Here is a 23,480-nt window from a genome sequence, read left to right as displayed (position 1 = left end):
TAATTCCCGCATCAGTTTTTAAAGATATCCCTGTTGTAGAGGCGGCTTTGTCTCTGGCTGTCTGAGCGCCTCTGTCACGGACGGGCAACATTTCTGCGCGCCTCAGTGTATTTTTCCGCTCGGATACTGAAAAATGAGATCGTGCCGCGGACTCAGTGAAATCATGGGCTAGATTTGGGGTCATTTGACTTGTTTCCGCCTTCTTGTGTGTCAGTGTCGGTTTGTTTTTCTGCGTGCGTGTCAGAATGAATCTGTGCGCCTTAGAGTATGAGCGCCCGCTATGTGCGTCCCTTATGTCCATTAACAACCCATCCCTCCTGACAGAGGATCAAGTGTCCTTGCCATTCATCCGCCGATGAACGCTCCCTCTGCCACCTGACAGCTCAAATCAGCTCCTACATAAAGCTACATGTGGAAAATAGCCAACTCGGGTGAGCAGCCTGGACATATTGGGCTACACAGACAGGACACCGACGGCCAATGAGCGGCGAGCTCCGTTATCTACAAAAGACCGGGAATCCGGTGCCAATATGACCGGCGTCGGAGCGTTGAGGGCGGCTGTCGAAAGGAGAGGGAGGGCCTCGGGGGGAGAGAAACGTTTCAAGGACGAAGAAGGAGGAAATTTACAGAAACATCTGTAAGGACAAGAGAGAGTCTTAAAGAAAAGAGGAAAAAGGTGAAGCCTCTGGGGCACACTGACAGGGTGAAGGATTTAATATCTGGATGGAACTGTTTCCAAGGGCACTGAGGTAAGCATGGCCACATCGAAGGAGAGAGGGCGGAGGTGTGAGCTGCCTGCTCCAGGAGAATGACTGGAGACAGAAACTACTTTTTTTTCAGCTTCAATTTAACATTGCCCTTCCCTTTGTAACATAGACAAGTGGACTTCACTAAAGAGTAGTTTACCTGAGGGTTACAGGTTATATTTACCCTCCCCTCACCCTGCGTCCCCTCCTCCCTGAGTTGGGATGGATGGGGTGGCTGGAGGTGTGGGTACCCCGAGCAGCGCCGGGGCGTCTGGGGGTGACAGCCTCCCCAGACGTACCGGAGGGGACTCAAAGCGACGCAGTAAGGGCAGCCTTCCCTCTCCGGGTTACAGGCTGTCTCAGGCCTCACTCGAGGGGGAGAGGGGCTCCTGCGGCGCAGACAGCATTTCCTCAGGTGGACGTGGCCGTCGCCTCTCCATCATGAGCTCCTCCACCAGGGACGGCCTTCCCTTTCGCTCAGCGGGCACCCCAACCACCCCAGTGCCCCTGCCGCCCCCACCCTCTTCCGCCAATGCTCATCCTCCTCCTCGGTCTGTAGGCTTTGCCGCGACCCGCACTGCCCTGCCCTCCACCTCCTCCACCGGGACCGGAGTTATGGTGGTGGCCACTGGCCCAGAGACGACCACCACCACCACCACCACTGCATGTAACAACACTGCACCAGGGAGCCCCGAGATGATGGGTCAGTATGGACTGGGTGTGCTTGGCATGGGGCTGGATGGGGAGGACTACAGCAACTCCAACCAGAGCACCTTCATCCAGAGACAGTTTGGAGCCATGCTTCAGCCCGGGGTCAACAAGTTCAGTCTGCGCATGTTCGGATCCCACAAAGCTGTGGCACTGGAGCAGGAAAGACTGAAATCAGCAGGGTCGTGGATCATACACCCATACAGTGACTTCAGGTACACACACACACACACACTGCCGCCTCCACAGATGTGATGTCGGTTTGTAAAATAAATCCCACTTGTAGCACATGAAGTTGCTTTGATTGCAATATAGATCAAAGTTGAAGTTGTGCTCTCTTTATCGAGCACACTTGAAGCATAATGACAAGTACAAGGAGGAACAGGAAATAAGAAACCATATTATACATTCGGCAGCCTCTTCAGTTGTCAATTGGAGAAAATGGAGAGGAGAACAATGGTGAGGAGAGAGAGAGACATGCAGCAGGAGGCCTATTGCTGGGGACACAAAAGAAGTGGCGTGGCATGAGAGTTAGAGGAGAAGCATGAGATAGGAGATTCTCTGGAGGGAACACGATATAGAGGCAGAGGCTGCGCGAAAGGTTAAAGGGGAGAATACAAAAAGGGAGTGGATGTAAGGTCCTCTGGGGCATGATGGAGGTGTTTATGGAAAAGGTGGTGTGCTGGTGACAAGGTGTCCAGTGTAGACACCATGCAACAATGGTGAGAGAAAATATATTCTACTGACTGTAGCCTGTTGTCTCCAGAAGATAAAGTCTCACAGTTAGAGGGGGATAAAGGTCAGAATATTCAAATTAGGAGGACAAATTTAGCCAAGATGTGTTTTGGCGGATCAGGGAGCAGCAAGAGACGCTTTCCATGTCAATTAGGTGAAATGTTAAGTATGTTTTTCATGGTCAGTGGATTAACCTAGCACAGCACACCCTGCTGGTGATTCCATGCAAAGAAAAATTAGTATGAGAATCAGTAACTCCTGAGGTGAAAATCACTACTGAGGCCGTTAATCTTTGGCTTCCTTGAGTGAAATACTACTCATGAGTATAACAATTGACCTGGAGGTAAATTCTCGTAAATATTTCTCTGGCTTGCTTTCTTTTTTTTTTTGAATCGACATGAGTATAGGAGGGGAATTATGTGAATGTCTGCCAACTACCCTTAAAGCCTCTGAACACCCACACAGGTGTTTTCAGGTATTGTGGCTGATTAGACCTCTGCCTGGGTTAAAGGTGGGCGGAGCTTTGATGGGAATTTATGAGGTAAAAAATCTCCATCTACCACTTACAATGATAAAGGAAATTGTCCAGTCTTAACTGGCGTAACAAAGCCAACAGGAGACTCAGGAAGATATCAATCAATCACCATATACACTGAGAAGAAGAGCAAGAATAAGTGAAGACACCTGACGGGTGTTTAGGGGCTTTAAAGGGATAGTTTGGATTTTTGGGGGGTTGGCAGTCGGCATGCCCCCCAGTTTGGAGAAGCAGGCAGGAGGACAGGTTGAAGCTAAGAAATGTACAGCAGCTTAACGTATTTTATGGAGCCTTCAAGTCCTATGGAAAATATGGTAAATACCTAAAGCCAACTTAAAAATCGCACATGAATACCTCCTTACGTGGTAATTTCCACTGGGGAGCTCGTAGAATATTTTGATACACGAGTTGCTGAGATGAGATAACCTTTGACCTTTTCAACATGGCTGAGAGCAACGTAAGAGTTGCAAATGGTAAGCATTGCACGCTTTAAAAATTTTCTGCTACTGTTAGCATAGATAGTTCTTGTAGCCTATACAATGTTGTGGCATAGACAATTTCAAAATCACGTGTTAACACTTAGTGCCATTTTAAAAAATACCATTATTGTTTGGATCTGTGGGTCCGCCATGTTTCTTTTCACTACGACAAAAAAAGCACTTGAACACAACGCACTGGTAATTTCCAGTTCACAAAAGGAAAGGACAATCTTTTCAATAGCACATGAAGGTAACATTAGCCTCCTAAAAGAGGCCCGTTTAACAACCCTGTTTAAGTCTACACTTAATTTCACCTCGCAGAGCGCGGGAGATGCTGCCAGTTAGTTCGTTCGTGTTTTTGGTTTACTTGTCTCATATTATTTACAGACTGACATGTCGCACATCCATAGACGTGCTAGGTCACTGGTTTGTTAGAGACTTTGGATACATACATTCCTAAAAATGTGCAGGTGGACAGCACAGGGAGAGACAGCATTCTTAATCTCCAGACAGACTGCAGCAACAATGGATGACTTGATCCCCAAGGCTCCTGGCCCACTTTTGTCTTATCAGCCACACACTAACACACACACACACACGCACATGCGCACACACACGCGCACACACGCACATGCACACGCACACAGCCTAAGTCGTTTTGTGTTGTCTGTCAATGTGATGATCATTCACAAGTGCTTATGAGTCTGCTCACAGGAGATACGGTGAATGAGGTCAGTGAGGAGTGGAGCGAAGGGTGGATGAAGGGGTGTGGATGGATCCTGCGCTTATTAATATTCATGCAAGATCTCTAAAGATGTTAATAGTCCTAATTAACCAGTCGGAGAATCACAATTGAATTCCAATCAACTATGCATGACTTTCTAAATTATGCAAGTTGTGTTTTCATTATGCATAATTCAGTCATCGAAATCTTCCGTTAAGTACCTGTAGTGTGAAGAGTAACTTTGTGTGGCCAGAGCGAGAGAGGAGGAAACATAAATTACGTTTAAAGCCCCTTCATTGAGTTTTTCTACCGGTAATGACCTTGAACTCAACAGGCTGTGTGTAAGTGCAGTAATATGCATGCTCGTGTGTGTGGTTTGTCATTATTGAGTGTGCTGATAAGCTCTTATGCACTTCACCGTGTAAAGAAACGTGTTGCTGCTGCTGCACCTTTAGGAATACATAACAAAAGGCAGAAGAAGACAATGAAATCACTGGAACGTAGAGGGAGAGGGGCATGGAAAGTGAGGAGAGAGGTGAAAACAGCAAGACGGACTGTCACCACAGATAAGTCGTGCTGAGGCAGGGTTGGTGGCATTACCCATTTAACAGGGATTTATGATGTAATAGGCGGTTGCTGTTGTGCTTGTTTGTCTGTGTTTCTGGCAGGATGGTGGGTAGAAACCTGCTCAGAACTGACATACGGTCAACCGCTGAGCATGGATCCGATCAGAATCTGCTCAGGAGACACTTGGCCTCAACTACGGTAGAATTAGTGTGTAGTTTGACAGCAGCTGAGCAGGTAGATCCAGGTCAGCTCTCCTCCAGCACCTGTTCATGCTAATATGGAATACTGATGAGGCTGTGGAGAACAGCTCTGATTGCATTTGCAATTCCTGTGTGCGCACAGTTCACAAGTACACACAAGTGCACGTACATGAACCCCACACAGGGCACAAGCCAGTGTTGCATCAGTCCCCCGCTTTGTCAGGTTTTTAGCCAACATGACAAACCTTCATATCATTTTTGGATTTTGGATCTGACATTGTCTGTTTGGTTATTCTCATTTGTTTGATCTCACATCTCAGTGACAGCAGCAAAATTGAGTACTCAGAGGCTGATTAATGTGCAGTGACATGTACAATGTCATCCATTACATTACTCAGCTAACTAAAACATTGCTGCATGACAATGAGGTTAGAGTAACCCTTATTTAACTAATAGTTAATAGTCTGTGTGTGTGTTCATGGCTTCATATAAATCAGCTTTGTTGTGAGAAAATGGATAACTTACTTATTAGGGCTTCAAACAGGTATTTAAAATTAAAAAAAACATCTGGAAAGTTCTACTCAGGCATCTAGGCCAGTATTCACAAAACATTACACCTTACCACTAGGAGAACTTCTAAATAACTAAAAGTGTCTCACTACCAGTGTCCTCTTCAAACAGAAGTCTTAAGTTAAGAGAAAGGGTGGGGTTGACCCTGTTGCTATGGCTTATGGCATGTTTCATCCAACTGTGATTGGCTGTTTTGGGTCTCTGCCAGCGAGTTCTTGATAGAAATACTGGAGGAGGTGTTTTGCCATATCCACATAAAGATTTTAAAATCAAATGTAGGCTATAAGAGTAATTTAGGCTACTGATTAGTCCAGTATACGTGCAGCTAACTGTCAGCCTCTTACATGTCTGGGAGCTTATTAACAATCAGTGGGTATCCATGAAAGAAGCCTTTTTAGACTACACTACCCATGGCTGATAGTGAGAGGTGAAAACAAAAGCAAGCACAGCCATTACTTTTTCCCAACTTGTGTAAAAGAGGAAGGACATCATCAAATTCAGAGATGGGATTCGTGCAAAAGTCAGAAAAGAAGCGTAGGAAAATAGACGCTTGGAATTAAAGTGTTCTAAAATCTTGATGCGATTATGAGGCGGATAGCCGGCAGCAGCCGTTTTATTGTTTGTGATTTGTGTGACGTAGGAGTCCTCTTGACTACTTCTATTTTATCACAGATTTCTGAGCTGCATTTATTGCTAAAACACTTCGTCCCAAAATTAGGACATTGTCGTTTTACAGCAAGTCTAACTGTACACAAGCTTGAACAGTCATTTAAATCATGACATTCTTGCTCAAGTTGAAATACTGCCCCCTATTTTTTTTGAACATGCAGTCAATAACTGCACACGCACCTTAAGTATAGTACTTGAGTAAATGTACTTAGTGACTTTCCACCACTATAAGGCTCCCACTTGATCATTAATATAAAAAAAAGTCCAAGTTGACATATTCAGATGGTTTGTTTTGTCCAAGCAACAATACCAAATAAACAATAAACAATTTAGAAATGATCGTGGAAGCATTGTATTTTAGATAATAAATTATATGAATAGCCAGTGTAATATAATGTGTTTTACAGAATTGTTCTCCAATCACAGTTAACAAAGCGTGTCCTCCAGGTCAGGAATAAATCTCCAGCTCCTTCACAGCAGCAGCTACAGAACCGTTTGTCTGTGCTCCTGTAAATAATCCCTGTATTTAATTGTCAGCCATTATAAAGTGATACATCTGTCAGTATAAGTGGTAAAGTCAGGGAGAAGTGTGTGTGTAAAGCAGATGATGACTCATACTTAATCTTCATCAGTGTAGCGGCAGCATCACACCACATGAGGTTGTGTTACTAAATTAGAGCTCAATAGGAATCGACCGGAGAGCTTGAGTGTACTTTCTCAGTGTGTAGACGAAGAGAGATGATGCAGGAAGAAGCAAGTGATTGATATGGGATAAGGTGATGGATGAAGGGCTTAGGAGGAAAAAGACAGAAAGATGACAGGCATCATCTCCAGATGATTGGATTGCCTCTGCTCTCACACTTTAATCACTCGCAGCATTTCTATGAGACAGTGACGTCATCCAGTAATACCGCCAAGCATGAAATACAGATTGATGAAACCGTCCAAGGTTACTGATCATTTGCCTCCCTTTGTCCCTCTCTGTCTGTCTCTCTTTCTCATTTCATTTCACTTCAGCTCTGCTTTATTGGTATGGAAGATAAAGAATTTTACTTTATGCTGCCAAAGCATTTGCAAAGGATAAAATTGTCTTAAGAGAAACATCCGCATGTACCACTCCTGCGTTTGGAAAAGCGGAATTTACGCTTCCTAGTGTCTTGGATGATCTCCAAGTTGTTCGACTCACCGTCTGGCTCAGGGAGTGTAACAAAGAGGAGATTATATATAGGAAAATTTAACATATGAATACATATAAGGAAATTGGATATCAAAGGATTAACTGGAAGGAAAAGAGAAGAAGAGAAAGCCTCAAACTATTTTACAGACAGAGGGTGGTTTACTCTTCATGGAAAATACAGGAGTAAATGTCTCTGTGGCTCTGGAAATATTTTTAAAGTCCTATAAAATAACCCTTGTATTGTAATTAGGCTATGGGACTGTGTACAATCTGGAGTTTGATAGATGAGGACAAGGAGGTCTTTGAAAGACGCTGTCCATGTGCATTATGGGATTTGTAGGATCAGTAGCGGTGTTTCTTTAAACGTATTTTAAAATGCATCAGGGTCACATTAGGAAATCTGAATGGAAACAGCAAAATTCAATAATACTTCCTGAAATGTGCATGACAGTTTTTATGCTGGCTTGAGGTGGATTTTGCCTTTTTTTCAAAAAGAGTTGATGCACTAAATGGGATATTGGAACACCTTTGCTAAATATGTTTTGACGTAGCGAACATTTATCTAACATGACCAACAGCGTGGAACAAACTAATTTGAATTTATTCTTTGCGAAATTTCAAAAGTCTGCTTAAAATTTGCTTGACAGTTGAATGGAGTCCCAGCTTAGCGTCTCTAGAGCTTGACCACGTGGCAAGGCTCACCTAAAGCAAATCTGAGGGGAGAGTCCATCTGGAAGACTTGTTGGTGAATTTCTTGGATCAGCTTCAAGACCAGAAAGAGGACAAGAATTGGAGCCAGGAGAAAGATCTGCTGCAGAAGGAGATATGTGGAAAGCCCAACTGTCTTAACATGGCCACTCTCTGTCCAAAGATACAAAGCATCTGAATGCCCAGCTGGGAAATATATGCACGATGCTGCGGAAAACTGATCTTGAGCATCAGGCCTCCATTACCAAGGACTTCCAAGTCCAAGTGCCTGAACGGCAGGAGGAGACACAATTCAAAGCCTCCTGTTTGGCTCAACTGGACGAACAGAAGGAAAGGATTACTAGGCTTATGGCTAAATTGGAGACAATAAAGTTAGAGCTCTGTACTGAAAGATCTGCTGGAGACTGAGCGTCTCATGTGGCAGCAAGAGAAAACCTCCCTGCTAGAGGAAACTGAGAGTGATTTTATCCTCTGATGTAGCTCACCTTAATGAGCAAAAACGACAGAACAACATCCCTGTGTCTGCTCTGAAGAAGGCTGAGCAACAGTTGGAAAGTGGTCGCATCAAGTGGCAGGAGGACCAGTCGTCCATCCTTCAGGTTTCCGAATGCCTACAGCAGACTCTGCAGGAAAGGGGGCAGGAATGGGAGATAACAGAGAGCTCCACAAGGACCCATTTAGAAGATCTTGAAAGACAAATTTAAAAAGAAGAAAAGCAAACAAATAACCTCTTAATAAATAAATGCATGAAAAAGATGTTTGTTGGTCGGTTGTTGTTGAAGATTTTAGGTTGCACTAGCGTTATATTTAACACTGTTATTTATAAGCTCTGGTGAGTTCTCATTTCCAAACACCAAAGTGGTAAATTTGAATGTTTCCCTTAAGACCATTTCATTCTTAGCAACTGCTTTGGCAACATAGAGTACATGCTTTACCTCTCCTACCAATCGAGCAGAGCAGAATTTAACTGAATTGAGAAAGGGAGCCAGACAGAAAGGGACAAAGGGAGGAAAATGATCAGTAACCCTGGGAGGCTACATCAATCTGTATCTGATGCTGGAGGGGGTTACTGGACGACGTCACTGTCTCAAAATAATGCATTTTTTATATGTTGGTCCAAATATTATTACTTTGTTTTTGTCTAGAGCTGCATGTTGGTCATCCAAAGAAAATAATTAATTCATTCATCTTCAACCGCTTATCCCGCGGTCAGGGTCGCAGGGGGTGCTGGAGCCGATCCCAGCTGACATTATTAAAAACACCTGAGCATTTCATTGGGTGACATTTTGCAGGTTTTCTATGAGTTTAAAGTGGCTTAAGGGCTTTAGGTAGGGCAGCTTTATTTGGTGTCACAGCACCTTCAAAACATACGCGGTATGAGATAGGTGAGGTAGGTGAGGTAAGTTTCCTTTAGAAAGACACTGAACCCCCTAACCGCTCCTGATGTGCTGGTTGGCCCCTTGTGAATGAATGAGTCATTGAATTGGTGAATGCTGGCATTTGTTGTAAAGCTCTTGGAGTGAAAGTGTTTAATGCAACATATACTTGTTTCCTAATGTCAGCTAATGGTGGTCCATTTACTTATTCAAGTGGTAAGAAAAGAGGTTCAAAGATTTGAAAAAGGGATATGCATGCATGGGATCAAAAAAAATAGTAAAAGGATAAAAAAAAATACAGAAGGCGAGCTACCGCTCAACACAATCCAGACACACCTTCCTTCGCAGACTGAAAACACACCTATTCAGCATTTTGGCCCCAAAAATGTTCTCTGTCTCTTGGTTCTCGATTGAAGCATTTGAAGCAGTTTTGCTTATTTCATTAATTTCATGTGCATGATTCTTGCAATTTTGGGGTGTTATCTTCATGGTTGTATACATGTATTGTACAAGTAAGTCACTTTTGATACAAGTGTCAGCTTAATGAATGTAATGTAAAGATCGAAGCTGAGAATGAGAGAAAACGAGGAACAGAGATATTGTTGACGGACTTTGCTTCCTAGACACACCGTATCTCTCTCTGATAAGGCTGAACCACATGATACACTGATATTGTTGTCAAGAATGTACAAACATCATTGAAGAAATGGCTTTGTTTCAAATCAATTTAATTTCTGCATTATTTTATGTCTGACGCATTGGATTCTCGTTTATACTTGCATGTTTTTCTTTTATACATTTTGTTGTAGCATTGTTGTAGGAAAACAAGAATTTCCTTGGCAGTGCCAATTGTTGTGCATATGACATGTAACGGCTTGAATCTTAAACCATAGACTGCTATACTTGAATTGCATGGCAACAGATTGGGTCCATGCTTAAACTGATATCATTCATATACTCATCATCGTCATTTGTGGTTGAGAGGTGACCAGCAGTTCAAAATCCAAAGTCGCTCAGTTCTCAGTGATATATTGTTGGTTGAGAGATGACTGACTCAGATCTTGCATCACTTTGACTCCCTCAACTACTGTATGATGCAGACATCCACAGGCGAATCTGTGTGCTCTGGTCTGTGCTGATGGATAATGGAAATTTCCAAGACAATTTCCTCCATTCTGCACCAGGATATGTGTGACATTGGGCTTTTAAATATCACATTTCAAAAATAGACATAAAAATATCCCCTAACATTTAATACTTTTTTGTTTTCCAGTATCTTTCTGGAGCTGTTTCACCACCACCCACAGTTTATTGGAAAAGGTCCAGCAGTGAAAAGCTCCTCCTTTTCCTTTGTGCATTTCATTGTGGGAGACTTGACATTTTGTCACTTTTTCAGTGTGAACGCAAGAAACATAATAAAAATGTCAGAAGAAAACAATTATATTAGACTTACAGTATAACCTTAGAATACAAATAGAAACAAAGAAAACAATAAAATACAGTTGAGCACCATTGTCTTTCTCTGAATAGATTCTACTGGGACCTGTTGATGTTGATGTTGATGATGGGAAACTTAATCGTCCTGCCAGTGGGCATCACTTTCTTTAGAGACGAGAACACCGCCTCGTGGATCATCTTCAACGTGGTCTCTGACACTCTCTTCATGGTCGACTTAGTTCTCAACTTCAGGACCGGTATCATCAAGGAAGACAACACTGAGATATTGCTGGACCCAAGGTCAGTAGGAACATTATTTGGGGGTATTGATTTTGTGTCTGCGTATGGTTGAGAATAGCAATACAGCTGCACTGTCGCAATTAGTTAAAATGTTGCTTTCTGGCCATCTGCTGTGTTTTGTGTTGAACCAATCCATGTGTGAGATGTGAAAAGGTGGTGTGGAGCCAGCGGCAGAGCTTTGTTCAGGTTCCAGTTGTATCCCTGTTGAATATTAATGAGAATCCCTTCATGCCAGCCAAAAGCTTGACTGCCAAATTACAAATGTCACTGGTCTTCCATCCTACTCTAACTCAGGGCGATCCGCCAGAACTACCTGAAGAGCTGGTTCCTGGTGGACTTTGTGTCTTCCATCCCGGTGGACTACATTTTCCTTATGGTGGACAGTCTCGACTCTGAAGTCTACAGGACGGCCAGGGCGCTACGCATTGTCCGCTTCACCAAAATCCTGAGCCTGCTTCGACTGCTCCGCCTGTCCAGACTCATCCGCTACATCCACCAGTGGGAAGAGGTGAGAAAGAGGCCTCTCAACAGAGTTGAAGTTAAAGGGAAAGGGGATATCTGAGTGAAAGAGGGAGTTCAAAACTAATTTAATGTCAAGGCTGAAGCCGGCAGGTGGACCCAAATGCAGAATGAGCAGGCAGGAGGCAACTAATAAATAACTGTTTGTTTATTATCAAAAGAAAACAAGGAATACAAACTAAAAGCACTGGGAAAAATACAGGCTGAGCACTGTGATGAAAAAAAGCATAGAAAAAAGAGGACAAAGTGACAAGGTACGCTGGGAAAAGGGATTAACCACAGAACAAGCCCCAGCTGGAGTGGGCAGGGGAACAGGAATACATGAGGGAAGCATGCTGTCAAGGGTAAATGCAAAACAGGTGTACAAGGGAAGACCAGCTACAGGAACACAGACAGCAAGTCGAGCTGACATGGCACAAAAGGAAAGAAACTACAAAATACAACAGGAAGTAAACTAAATCAAAATCCAAGACCATGACATTTAATATGGGGTAGATATGACTCAGACACACTTTTTGAATATCATGCTGATAAGCTGGAGGAAAGGCCTCATTAAAATGTTTTGTTTTTTTAAATGTTGGAATAAAAGGTCAACTTCTTCTCTCCCCATCCTATTATTTACCCCACCTGCATCCTTATTTAATCCTACCCTTTCCCTCTACTCCTCCTCAGATCTTCCATATGACCTATGACCTTGCCAGTGCCATGGTGAGGATAGTAAATCTGATAGGCATGATGCTGCTGCTGTGCCACTGGGACGGCTGTCTCCAGTTCCTGGTCCCCATGCTGCAGGACTTCCCTCCTGACTGCTGGGTTTCCAAGAACCTGATGGTGGTGAGTCTCTAACCAGCTGTCTGCATGTACCTGACTGCTATTTTTAATATATTTCAACACATGCTTCTATTGTGCAGAGAACAAACAAGCACATGACATTCATGCATGAAATGCACAAAGCACTATCTCAGCTTGTATGAACAGTGTGCACCAAATTTATTTCAGATTCATGCAAATCACAGATCCGTAAAGGCCTGGTTATCTGTGTGTGTGCAGAGTGAAGCTGTTTATCAGATTTGACATTGTTTGCTCCTTATCTGTGTTAATTGGCTCATGCAGCAACATGTCCAGTTAGATGGATAATCATCATCATCATGAAAATAAAAAAGTTTTTCCAATTAAAGCCTCAGCAGGGGGATCCGGTGGAGGTGTGAGCGCACGTAGTCTCCTGCTGGAGATTTTGTCCCTGTGCATGCAGGCGTACATTCGTGGACATCCATGAATGCACACAGATACACAGCTGTATGAATAGCTGAATCATGTCTCAGCAGTTGCCTGGGTGACTGTTGCTAAGCAGGTTGATGCAGGGATTTTCCCCAGAGAAAGTTCCCTCATCATGTGTTAGACCGTTAACATCTTAGTATAATTAAACTCAACTTAAAACAGATTTATAGTCTTTATACATTTATTTAATAATGCAGGATGACTTCCTTTTTATCGTCTGTGTGGTTTTATATGTTCTGCAGCCGCTCTGTTTGGAGGCAAAGTAGTTCTTGACAGTTAAATTGCTCTGCTGTTGAATATTATGACCCCAGCTGTATTTTTCGAGGTGGTGTGGTTAAGCGCCTCTGAGGGGAAAAAGCTCCTGTAACCTGACTGAATAAGAACAATTCAATATCGCAGCACCTTGGTAATTAACATTTGAAACTTCTTTTTACTCCTCCTGTCACCCTCTTCTATCTGCCTCCTACTCGCAGAACGACACATGGGGTTTGCAGTACTCCTATGCTCTTTTCAAAGCCATGAGCCACATGTTGTGTATCGGGTACGGTGCCCAGGCTCCAGAAGGGATGACTGATGTGTGGCTCACCATGCTCAGTATGATCGTAGGTGCCACCTGCTATGCCATGTTCATCGGCCATGCCACCGCTCTCATCCAGTCACTTGACTCCTCAAGGCGACAGTATCAGGAAAAGGTGAAACATGATGCTCATCCATCTGTTACTGCATCTGTCCCACTGTAGTATAGCCATTAAACGACTAATGATAAATGATCATCACAGTGATCGAAATTGTTATATAATTTTCTGCCAAAACCAAGCCAAGCAAGTGTGACGGTAGCAGAGCAGACAGACAGCTAGCAGTTATTGTTAGCTTACCGAAACGACAGCTACCTTCAGCTCAAAGCAGTAGTAGAACTTTTGACCTTAACATAATTTAAACAGGTCATTTATATCACATTAACTCTGTAAAGTTGTCATGAATAGTGAAATAAGCTATTGAGACCATTTTACCAGGCTGTAAACATGTTTATTTCTGATGTAAAGTTTGGCATTTTAACATGGGGCGCTATGGGGATTTGTTTTTGTTTTGGAGCCTCAAGTGGCCACTCCAAGAACGGGGACATCCCTATGTTCCCTGGTCGCACAAGCCTATTCCTCCGCTGATTTGATTTAGCATTTTGTTAGGGATAGAGGTTAGATTTAGGGTCAGGATTAGGGTCAGGGTCAGGGGATAGTGTTAGAGTCTACGTAAGCCTATTGGCTGGGGAATTCGGCACTGATTGTGGAAAAAATAACACACGAGGGAACATTGGACCCTGAACAGACTCAAAAACACATTTCTTCTACTTTTTTCCTGACCTCTCTCAAATAATTCCTTGTTCTTGTGAAATACTGAATAAAGTTTCCCTCCCAAGCCTCTAAAATTCTTCAAAACTTCTTACAACTTGGCTGGATCGAAAATCACTCCCTGATTACTTTACAGTGCATTCACTTCATGCAATTTTGTAGTTTTCTCAAAATTTCCATCAAAAACATAATGCATTGCATCCTATTTTATAGACACAAAAGTCGTTGTGACACAAGCGTCTAAAATCTTAATTTTGTTTGCTCACAACTGAGTATTGATTATTGAAAGTCTATTTTATGTGAAGCTGTGAATGAGTGAATGAGGGAATGAGTGAATGAGGGAATGAGTGAATGAGTGTGATCTTTTGGTGCCAGTGCCAAAAAAGTTGGACTAACTAGACAAACCAGTGGACTAATCAATGTTCTTATGTTATTTTCTTTTAAATGTGCTCATGTTTAAGTGAATGTGTTTGTGTGTTATTGCAGTACAAGCAGGTGGAGCAGTACATGTCATTTCATAAGCTTCCTGCAGATGTTCGGCAAAAGATCCATGAGTACTATGAGCACCGCTTCCAGGGCAAAATGTTTGACGAGGAGAACATCCTGGGAGAACTCAGCGAGCCACTTAAAGAGGTAATGAACTCACAAACACCCTCGCATCTCCACAAAATGACCTCCAGCAATTCTCTTCCTTCACTCCTCTCTTTATTTCCTATTCCTCGTTGTCTAGGAGATAGTCAGCTTTAACTGCCGCAGCCTGGTGGCTAACATGCCGCTGTTCGCCAACGCCGATCCCAACTTTGTGACTGCCGTGCTGATCAAGCTCCGCTTTGAGGTGTTTCAGCCTTTTGACTTTATCATCCGCGAGGGCACCGTTGGACGGAAGATGTACTTCATACAACATGGACGAGTCAGTGTGCTGACCCGTGGCAACAAGGAAACCAAGCTGAGTGATGGGTCTTACTTTGGAGGTGAGAACATGCAGAGTGTCTTGATAGTTTAAGTTGTGTAGGAAGGTATAGAGAAAGAAGGTACGAGAAGTTGAAGGTGATGGTGGTACATGTTTATGCATAATACTGTAGGCTTAATTTACCTCACACCCTCTCTTTTTCAGAGATCTGTTTGTTGACTCGTGGACGGAGGACAGCCAGCGTTCGTGCCGATACATATTGTCGTCTGTACTCTCTCAGTGTGGACAGCTTTAATGAGGTGCTGGAGGAACATCCAATGATGCGACGTGCCTTCGAAACTGTCGCCGTTGACCGATTGGACCGTATAGGTAAAGCATGGATTTCTGATTGGCTCATACATTTATCTCACCATCTTATTTATGTAGTGACTTGCTATTTTCCATTGAGTTATTTAATTCTGCAACGTCCTTGCTCGGTATTTGCAATAATCCATTCAATCCTACAAAATTTCTGAGGTGCGTTATCCTCAGCTAAAAGGTCATGACTCTTCTTTGAAAAATAAAAATCTGAATTAATAAAGGATGAGCAATGTTCTCAGTGAAGGACAGAAAAACCATGATTCTAAAATCTCAGGGGTTTGCTATGTATTCACCATACAACAAGAATATATTTCACTCTTAATATCTAAGAAAATGAATAATGAATTTCCTCCTGTACAGGCAGGAAGAACTCCATGCTCATGCGGAAGTCATCCCAGGGTGGATCTCTGGGGGGCAGTATGGGTCGTGGTGGAGGCCGGGGTGGAGGGGGACCAGGTGCCGGAGGAGGCCTGGCAGCAGGCAGTCTGGGTTCCTGTGACAGCATGCTGGTGCAGCAGATTGTCAAACATGACAGCATGCCAGCCATGCAGGATGCCATTGCAGCCGCTGCTGCGGGAAGAAGTGGAGTCATGGGAGGAAATGGCGCAGTGTCTCCTCGGCCACGCCCTGTCATCTGGGCCCCGCTGGTCCACGCTCCCCTGCAGACTGCTGCTGCCACCAGTAATGTAGCCATCGCCCTCATGCACCAGCAGCAGCAACAGCAGCAGCAGCTCCAGCAGTTGCAGCAGCAGCATGCACTTGGAGGAGCTTTCTTCCTCCCCTCCCCTCTTGTCTCTCCCTCTCCCTCCTCTTCTTTCCCTTTGTCTCCCCCTCGTCCTCCTGTATTACAGCCCCTCCGTCCCTCTGTGAGCTCTCTCATCGGAATGATGACAATGGGAGGGATGGGAGGGATAGCAGGGATGGGTGGTTTGTCCCCAAGAGGATTTCCTGCCTCTCCCTCGACCATGGGTCCCCCTGGTGGGTTGACATCGCCCCCTATTGCTAAAACTCCACCCACACAAGCATCCTCTATCCCTACTTCTGTCCAACAAGGAAGGACTCTTCATTACAGCCTCCGCCTTCAGGCTGATATTCCCTCCATGATGGCTGGATCATTAGGAACCCAGGCAGGTGGAGGGCTACCAACTCAACCCCTACACAAGGGACCTGCCACCAATCCCTCTGCTGCTTGTGGTGCCCCATCAGATGGCAACACTGCTGTGACAGGTCAGCAGGGAGCAAAAGAAGCTCTGTTACGTCATGGAGGAAACAGCTCTCAGGGTCTGCCAGCACTGGGCAGACTCACCCAGGAGGCCAGGCTGCTGTCAGCCTCACAGCCCACTCTGCCTCATCGCTCCTGGGTTGGAGTGCAGCCTCACCCTCCTCTCCACAGGAAGGCCTCTGGTGGTAATTTGCTGGCAGCTCCTTTCTTGGCAGGGCAGTTAGCCAGGGGAGGCAGTGCGGGCATGTTGACCTCTAACGCTCCAGTACAGCTGATGGCAAATATACCGTTTAATGCACAAACACATGCACAAGTGGGGATTCCTATTCAGCCTGCATTAGCACAGAATCAGCCCACCCAACCTGCCCCTCACACTGCCTCTGTACCCACACCTACACCTGTACACATGCCTACTGCAGCTTCTTTGCCATCTTCCTCCTCTCCAAAGCAGACCCCGCTTTCCTCTGCCACCCCTTCACCTGTACCCACACCCTCGTCTCCTACACCTCTACTCCCCCAGACACCTCGTCCTAAACCGATCCCAATGACACCCTCCCGCTCCTCCTCTCCTCCTCCTAGCTCCACCCCTCCTTCAGCAGGAACAAACCCGCTGTCGCTCTCTTCAACTCCTCGCCCCAAACCAATCCCTACACTTCCTCCCTGCTCTTCCTCTCCCTCCTCCACACCACCTCCATCTTCTGTTTCTACCCCTGTTCCACTACCTCAAACTTACGGGCCCAAGTCATCTTTAAACTCTTCTTCACCCCCTTCCACCTTGATCACCTCTATCCCACCAGGTCCCCAGAGCCCCCGCACCAAGACATCCAATACACCTCCTTCTGCATCTCCATTGTCTGGCCCCAGTCCCGCCCCAACCCCAATCACTTCACCAATACTGACTCCCACTCAGACTACCCGCACCCGCACTCCAACACAAACGCTGACATCTGTTACTCCTAGCCAGATCCTTACTCCTACACCTTCCCCCTCTCCTGTCCCTGTTACACCTACACCCTCCCTAAGTAAATCCCAGAGTCCATCCCCTTGTCCGCAGCCCTCTGTCTCCAACTCAGCCAGAGGCCCCACCTCGAGCCAGATCCCAAAACAGACCCCGACCCAAACTGCAGCTCCTTCCCTAACACCAGCTAGCACTAGCTCTCCAAGTAAGAGAATTTTCTCAGTTCATCCTGTAAAGCAAACCCCTCCTGTCCTTACTCCAAGCCCCACTTCAGGCTCCGGTCCTTTTACCCAACCAATCCCAGCGACAACTTTATGCCCACATCCGAGCTCCACTAACCCCTCATCTCTTACTACGACCTCTTCCTCCACCACCACCAACTCTTCTATTATCCCATCTGCCTCTCCTCATCCCCCTAAACAAATGCCCACCACCACAGCTGCCCCTACCCACTCCCCAAAACTCAATACACCCTCTACCCCTGCCCAAACCTCTCAGGCATCTACCACGACACCCACACAGTCAGCACATGCAGCCACCCCTGCCAACACCACCTCCCCTAAAGGTGGGAAAAAAGACCCTCCGCTTCCACTTGCCAGAAAAGACTCAGATGGACTAAGACACAAACTGCCTGCTAACATGTAAGAAATTATAATACGATGTTGGTGTTGTATTGTGGAGTTGGCACCAGACATCCAAGGATGTTGTGTGGGCAGGTACATCTTGTTTGCATTCACTCTAGGATGTGATTGTCTTAGAACATCAGGCGTTTGTATGACTCTCAACCAAGCCATCGATCGAGAACAAAGACTTTACAGGTGTGTTGAGCGGTTGGTGCAGGCAACGATAGAGTTCAAACGTATACATACATATCTGTGTTAGTGATTGTCGGAGCAAGCGGGGGAGCTTAAGGGGAAACATGGTAAAAAGTGGTGGAAGCAATAGCTGTGAAAAAAAGACCCCATTATCTTAACAATGGAAACAGCAATACATGTGAAACATTTGAGGATCTCATAATGTGACAGGAAATGGGCTTGACAACAATAACAGTGAGAGAATAATAATCTTACTGTTGTTGGAAAGAACATCTCTTGTGATGTCAGTTTCAAACGCAGGCAATAGAGCAGTTGCTTCCTGGTTTCCAGCTCCAACCCCTACTTGCCTCCCATTCTGCACCAAAGTGTAATATTTTCATATATTATCATAATAATAATGATAAGAATATAGAGTTTAAAAATCACTGTAAAGTAGATGCTCATATGAATTTGAATTTAATAAGTGCAGTCCACTGGTAGTTTTGTTGTCCCAGGTGTGTGGTGTTTAGTTTTCTAACAAGACAAAACTTTAAAATCTACATGTTCACACGACTTCTGTAAATTGTTTGTTTGTTTTTTATGTGACAGTCAATACTGCTTTTCTGTGCACCGTGGCTCACTTGATTTTTTTTATTCCACCTGGCACCCTGCACTGTAAATATGTGCCTCTCTGTGGGTCTGTTGTAAGCCTCCTCACTCCTCAGCCTCTCTGTCTTTCATCTCTTCTCTGTCTCATCGCCTTTCATCTGATTTCACAGCCCCGGTTGGCCGTTAACTGCCTCTACAGTCTCTCTCTCGTTCTCTCAGTTTGCCCAACACTTTTTTTCTGTGCGGCCATCAGCCTCATGTTCAAATGGCTCTTCCTTCTGTCGCTACACTGTTTCAGCGCCATTTCCAGTGATGTTTGATGTTTTGTGTGGGTAGCAACAAGACGTTTCTTTCCTAACCCTTGATACCATGTTGCCTAGACTATATTAAAGGACCAAATGTTTTATTTTTATTTATCACAGCTTTAGCTTTTGAACAGTAAAAAAAAGAATAGCTAATAATGCTGTCATGATGATGGTCTTGAGCGTGGTGTTGAAGGTGATGATGATTCTTGACGACCATGATGGTAATGATGAAGTTGTATATCCGGATGTAAGAATAAAGCGGATTTAGATATCATCTTGTTGAGTGTGTTGAAGCATGAGTTTGTTTGTGTGCTTTTCTCCTGTGGCAGGAGGAAATTAGGTTGTCACGATACCAGAATTTTAAAATTTGCCAATTAAAGCCATTCTTACTGTCTTGCATATATTACAGCGCTTCCCTCCAAAGTCCCACCTTTTACCCCTGCCTGACCTCTGATGCTCCTACTATCGAATTTGAGGGAGATCGACCTACCTCAAATTCACTAGTAGAAGGTTCTACTTTCATTCCAGTGAACTTTGCCTAGTTGGAGGTCTGAAACTTCGGATTTGCCATGGCACTGGAACACAGCATTAGCAGCGCAAGTGAAACGGAGCAACGGATGACAGACAGGAAGCTTGGCAAATAATTTTCAGCCTTTTATCAGAAATATATGAGTATTTAATATTTTTGAGTTTCAACACCTGTTGGATTTCTTTTATATTTCTAATAATATAAATAATAATAAATAATATATGCTTATTAGGAACATTTGAAGATTACAAAAATGCCAGAAAGTTAAGGTTTTCTTTCATTGAAATTTTATTTGTAGTGTCAAATCATAACAAAACTGATCGCAATGCAAGTTTAAAAAACAACAAAACATACCTGATATTTATTTCGAATCCATGGCAAAAAGAAAAAAGTCCTCAGCCAACAATATTGGATTATTTTTTATTTTTAGGCTATTATTCTTTTTATTCACCAACAACCTGAAGAAGAAGAAGCACAAACAGGACCTATACATGCAATTAAGGAGAGATGTTAGAGTGAGGGGGCTGCCAGTGACCGGCACCCCGAGCAGTTGGGGGTTCGGTGCCTTGCTCAACAGCACCACGCTCCATACATGGTCCACACTGGGACTTGAACCAGTGACCCTGCGGTTCCCAGCCAAGTCACCTGTGGACTGAGCTACTGCCTCCCTGAACACAATGCTGGTACATATTAGGTCACTGAACACATCTGTAATAATATAATCATCTGTTTGTAGATCTGCTTGGTACTTTGCAGATGTATAATAAACAGCTTTTAAATGCGTGGTATTGGAAAAAGTAGCTATCAATTCTTTTGACAACCATTATGACGGTATTGACAATGGAGCAAATTCATTGATGGTTCAATCCACTAAAACTTTGAAATTATGCAGAGTTGTCTTGAGAATATTTTTAAGTAGTTGCAGTCCGCCATTTTTATGCAGACGACATCAGCCACCTTCAACCCTTTTTTTCTCCAATATCAGTAAGAAGCCCTGATGTTACATTAGCTTAACAGTCAGATAATTTGCCTAATTTTACTGTGAACATGAACTGAAAATAATGTTAGTTGGCTGCTATGGTAACGTTAGCAAGGTTGTTAACTGTTAGCATCAGCTAGCTAACGTGAGCTATTGTGTAAAAATGTGTGTGCTGCAACATAGCCTTATGTTATTTAATTATGTCAAATATGTAAGCTGGTCAGCAATGGCCATTGCTGCTAAATTAGCAAATTAGTGAAAATTCACCTCCATTGTAGCTACTGGAGTGACAGAAATGTTATAGATGGAGATCTCAAAACCTACAGGCAAATAAAACTAAAACTACCTGCATGGCTGTAAACCACATGCAGCCATGGAAGAAGTATTCAAATCCTCAGGGTACTCCCCTACTGCTACACAGTTGTATGCTGATAATCAGTGAATCTTTTGTGAAATATTGGATCATTTTTTAAGTTTAGAGGACAAATGTTTGGTGGGGCTATCGGACAAGGGCCCTAAACAAGAATCTCCTTTACTGTAAAGCCAAAAATGATGGGAAACCATAGTTTAAAATACTATAAAAATACATGGTTTTTATACGGTTATCATGTGTTTTTGATGAAAAAATCTTAATCTTACTTTATTATTTATAAAGTATCTTTTGACAAGGACTGCATATTAACAAACATTGCTGTAAATATGCCAGAATAAGCCAAAAGGCTAGTTTATCTGTACAGTCCCTAGCCAGATGTTAGACTCCCTAAGTGAAAATCTTCTGTAACCTTTAATTAAATAAAAAGAGCAATATGTCCCTTTGAATTGACACAAAAATGACAATACTTGAACTTGAGCGTACCTCCACATTCTTCTAAAGTAAAGTACTTTATTAATTGTTTACTTTACTGCTGCCGCTGTGAGTAAGGATTTGTTGTTTCTGTAATCAGAGTGAACTGATCCTTTATTCTGCATGTTTGGTTTTTGTTCGGACAGATTACCAGGATACTGAGCACCACTTGAGATTCTGTTTGGACACACGACCCTAGTGACTTAGATTTGGACTTGTTCGTGATCTGGGAAGATTAGGGACTCAAGAGGTTTGTTGACTCAACTTCAACACTTCTGAAATATTTTCCTGTGTGAGCGACTGCTTCAGGGACGGTTTGCTCAGTCCTAACTCTGCTGCGGCTCCTGGATCCCCAACACTAAGCCTCTACCTCTCAGGGGAGGGCATGCACAGTCACATCCAAGGTTAAGTTTGTAAATACGGGGACTCTTAAATCTCTCTCGCTCTTGAACTGAATGAATATCCCTCTTCATGAGCGAAGATTACATCTCACCGATAGACCTGCCTCCCCTCCCCTTCCTGTAACAATCTCTCCCTTATACACCTTTATTTTACAGCTCCTTTTTTCATTAATGTCCAAAAGGTTTTCACCAGCCCTTCAGCCCATGTACAGTTCAAATAACCTTCGCTGAGTCTCATGAAGGAACATTCATATGTCAGTAAGAGGATTCAATTCAATTCAAGAAACTTTATTTCTCTGAGGGTAAATTAAAGGGCATATAGGATAGTTGTACTAACACAAAACAGAACAAAACAGAACAAAACAAGAAGCAAATAACAGTACAGAATAAACTGAGATGAAATATTTACCATTATATGGTTTAAGGTGCAGTTATGTATGTATGGACGATGGACGATGATGTAGCTGTAAATATTTAAGTTTTTTTCTATGTTGTTTGGGAATTATACTGACATTTAATTAAGGAACAGGAGGAGATGGGCTTTAACCATGTTTCTTCATTTCCACAGTGCAGAAATAGAGTAGTTTAGCAGTGACGGCCTTCTTTAGGGATTCAGGCCTGCTGGCTGCACAGTGACCACCAGATGGCGATGACACTTTAATAATCAGATCAACACAGCAGAGGAAGAAGGAGCATCTAGCACAATAGAAACAATTAAATCGCTTAAGCATGTATCTTTACTGTAACAACAGAGAAGAAGAGGGACATTTAAATTATGCGAACATTTGATGTGAAGAGGAGAAGCCCCTCTGGAGCCAGGAGAAGAGGTTAATGATGGCAGACCAGCCTGGATTACCAGCCATGAATAGAGGTGGGGGGGATAAACAGGACTGTAATTGCTGCCTGTCATTCTGACTTTGAGATAGACTCAGAGGGAAGCCTTTACTCTGGGGCCGTGTTAGAAACCAACTTCCCTGGCAGAGAGTTTCAGGGGCTAAAAACTCAAACTGCAGAGTTTGTTTGTTTTATTCACAGTATATCACAGTGCTGCAATATGTGTAATAGCAACAATCTGTGTGTACTAGTCCTGCAAGTTTAATTGTGATTGATCTAGTTCTCAATTCATTCATCCACAAGCAGACTGAAGAGTCTATCTGTGTGCTTTCAAACACGCTTTCCAAACTTCTAAAGCAGTATGATTAATGTTTTTTAGTGACCCCTTGTCACAGATTGTCCATTTTGCTACCAGTTTAAACAGTTTTTAGAAGCTTGGAGAGATAAAATATTCCTGAATTTCACAATAAAGAGAGAATAAAATTATGATAAACTATCATGAGACCCAGTTGCATCTATGGAACATGTGGTGCACATATAGTTTTACGTCTCTGGTAGCACAACCGCAGAACAAGCACAGATTTTAAGGTTAGGGGGTGGTAATGGGGGGGCTGGCTGAGCTCACCACAAAATTATATATAGACTTCCTGCACCCTCACTT

General features: G+C 43.6%; 1 protein-coding gene across 1 annotated transcript; it reads left to right on the top strand.

The window, feature by feature from the left end:
- Positions 1 to 968: 968 nt before the first annotated feature.
- Positions 969 to 18,169, top strand: LOC310950555 (uncharacterized protein; the record flags this gene model as incomplete). The annotated part of the gene is made up of 9 exons (XM_083918431.1): positions 969 to 1,669; positions 10,725 to 10,931; positions 11,226 to 11,439; positions 12,123 to 12,284; positions 13,202 to 13,420; positions 14,561 to 14,707; positions 14,805 to 15,045; positions 15,189 to 15,353; positions 15,705 to 18,169. The coding sequence occupies 9 exons, from the start codon at positions 969 to 971 to the stop codon at positions 18,167 to 18,169; spliced, it is 4,521 nt and encodes a 1,506-aa protein (XP_083774557.1).
- Between the last annotated feature and the right edge of the window lie 5,311 nt (positions 18,170 to 23,480).

This window comes from Echiichthys vipera, assembly GCF_963691815.1.
Source record: "Echiichthys vipera genome assembly, chromosome: 8".
In the NCBI taxonomy this organism is placed as follows: Eukaryota; Metazoa; Chordata; class Actinopteri; order Perciformes; family Trachinidae; genus Echiichthys; species Echiichthys vipera.
Note: the sequence above shows the minus strand (reverse complement) of the source record. Positions and strands in the feature narration are given on the sequence as shown.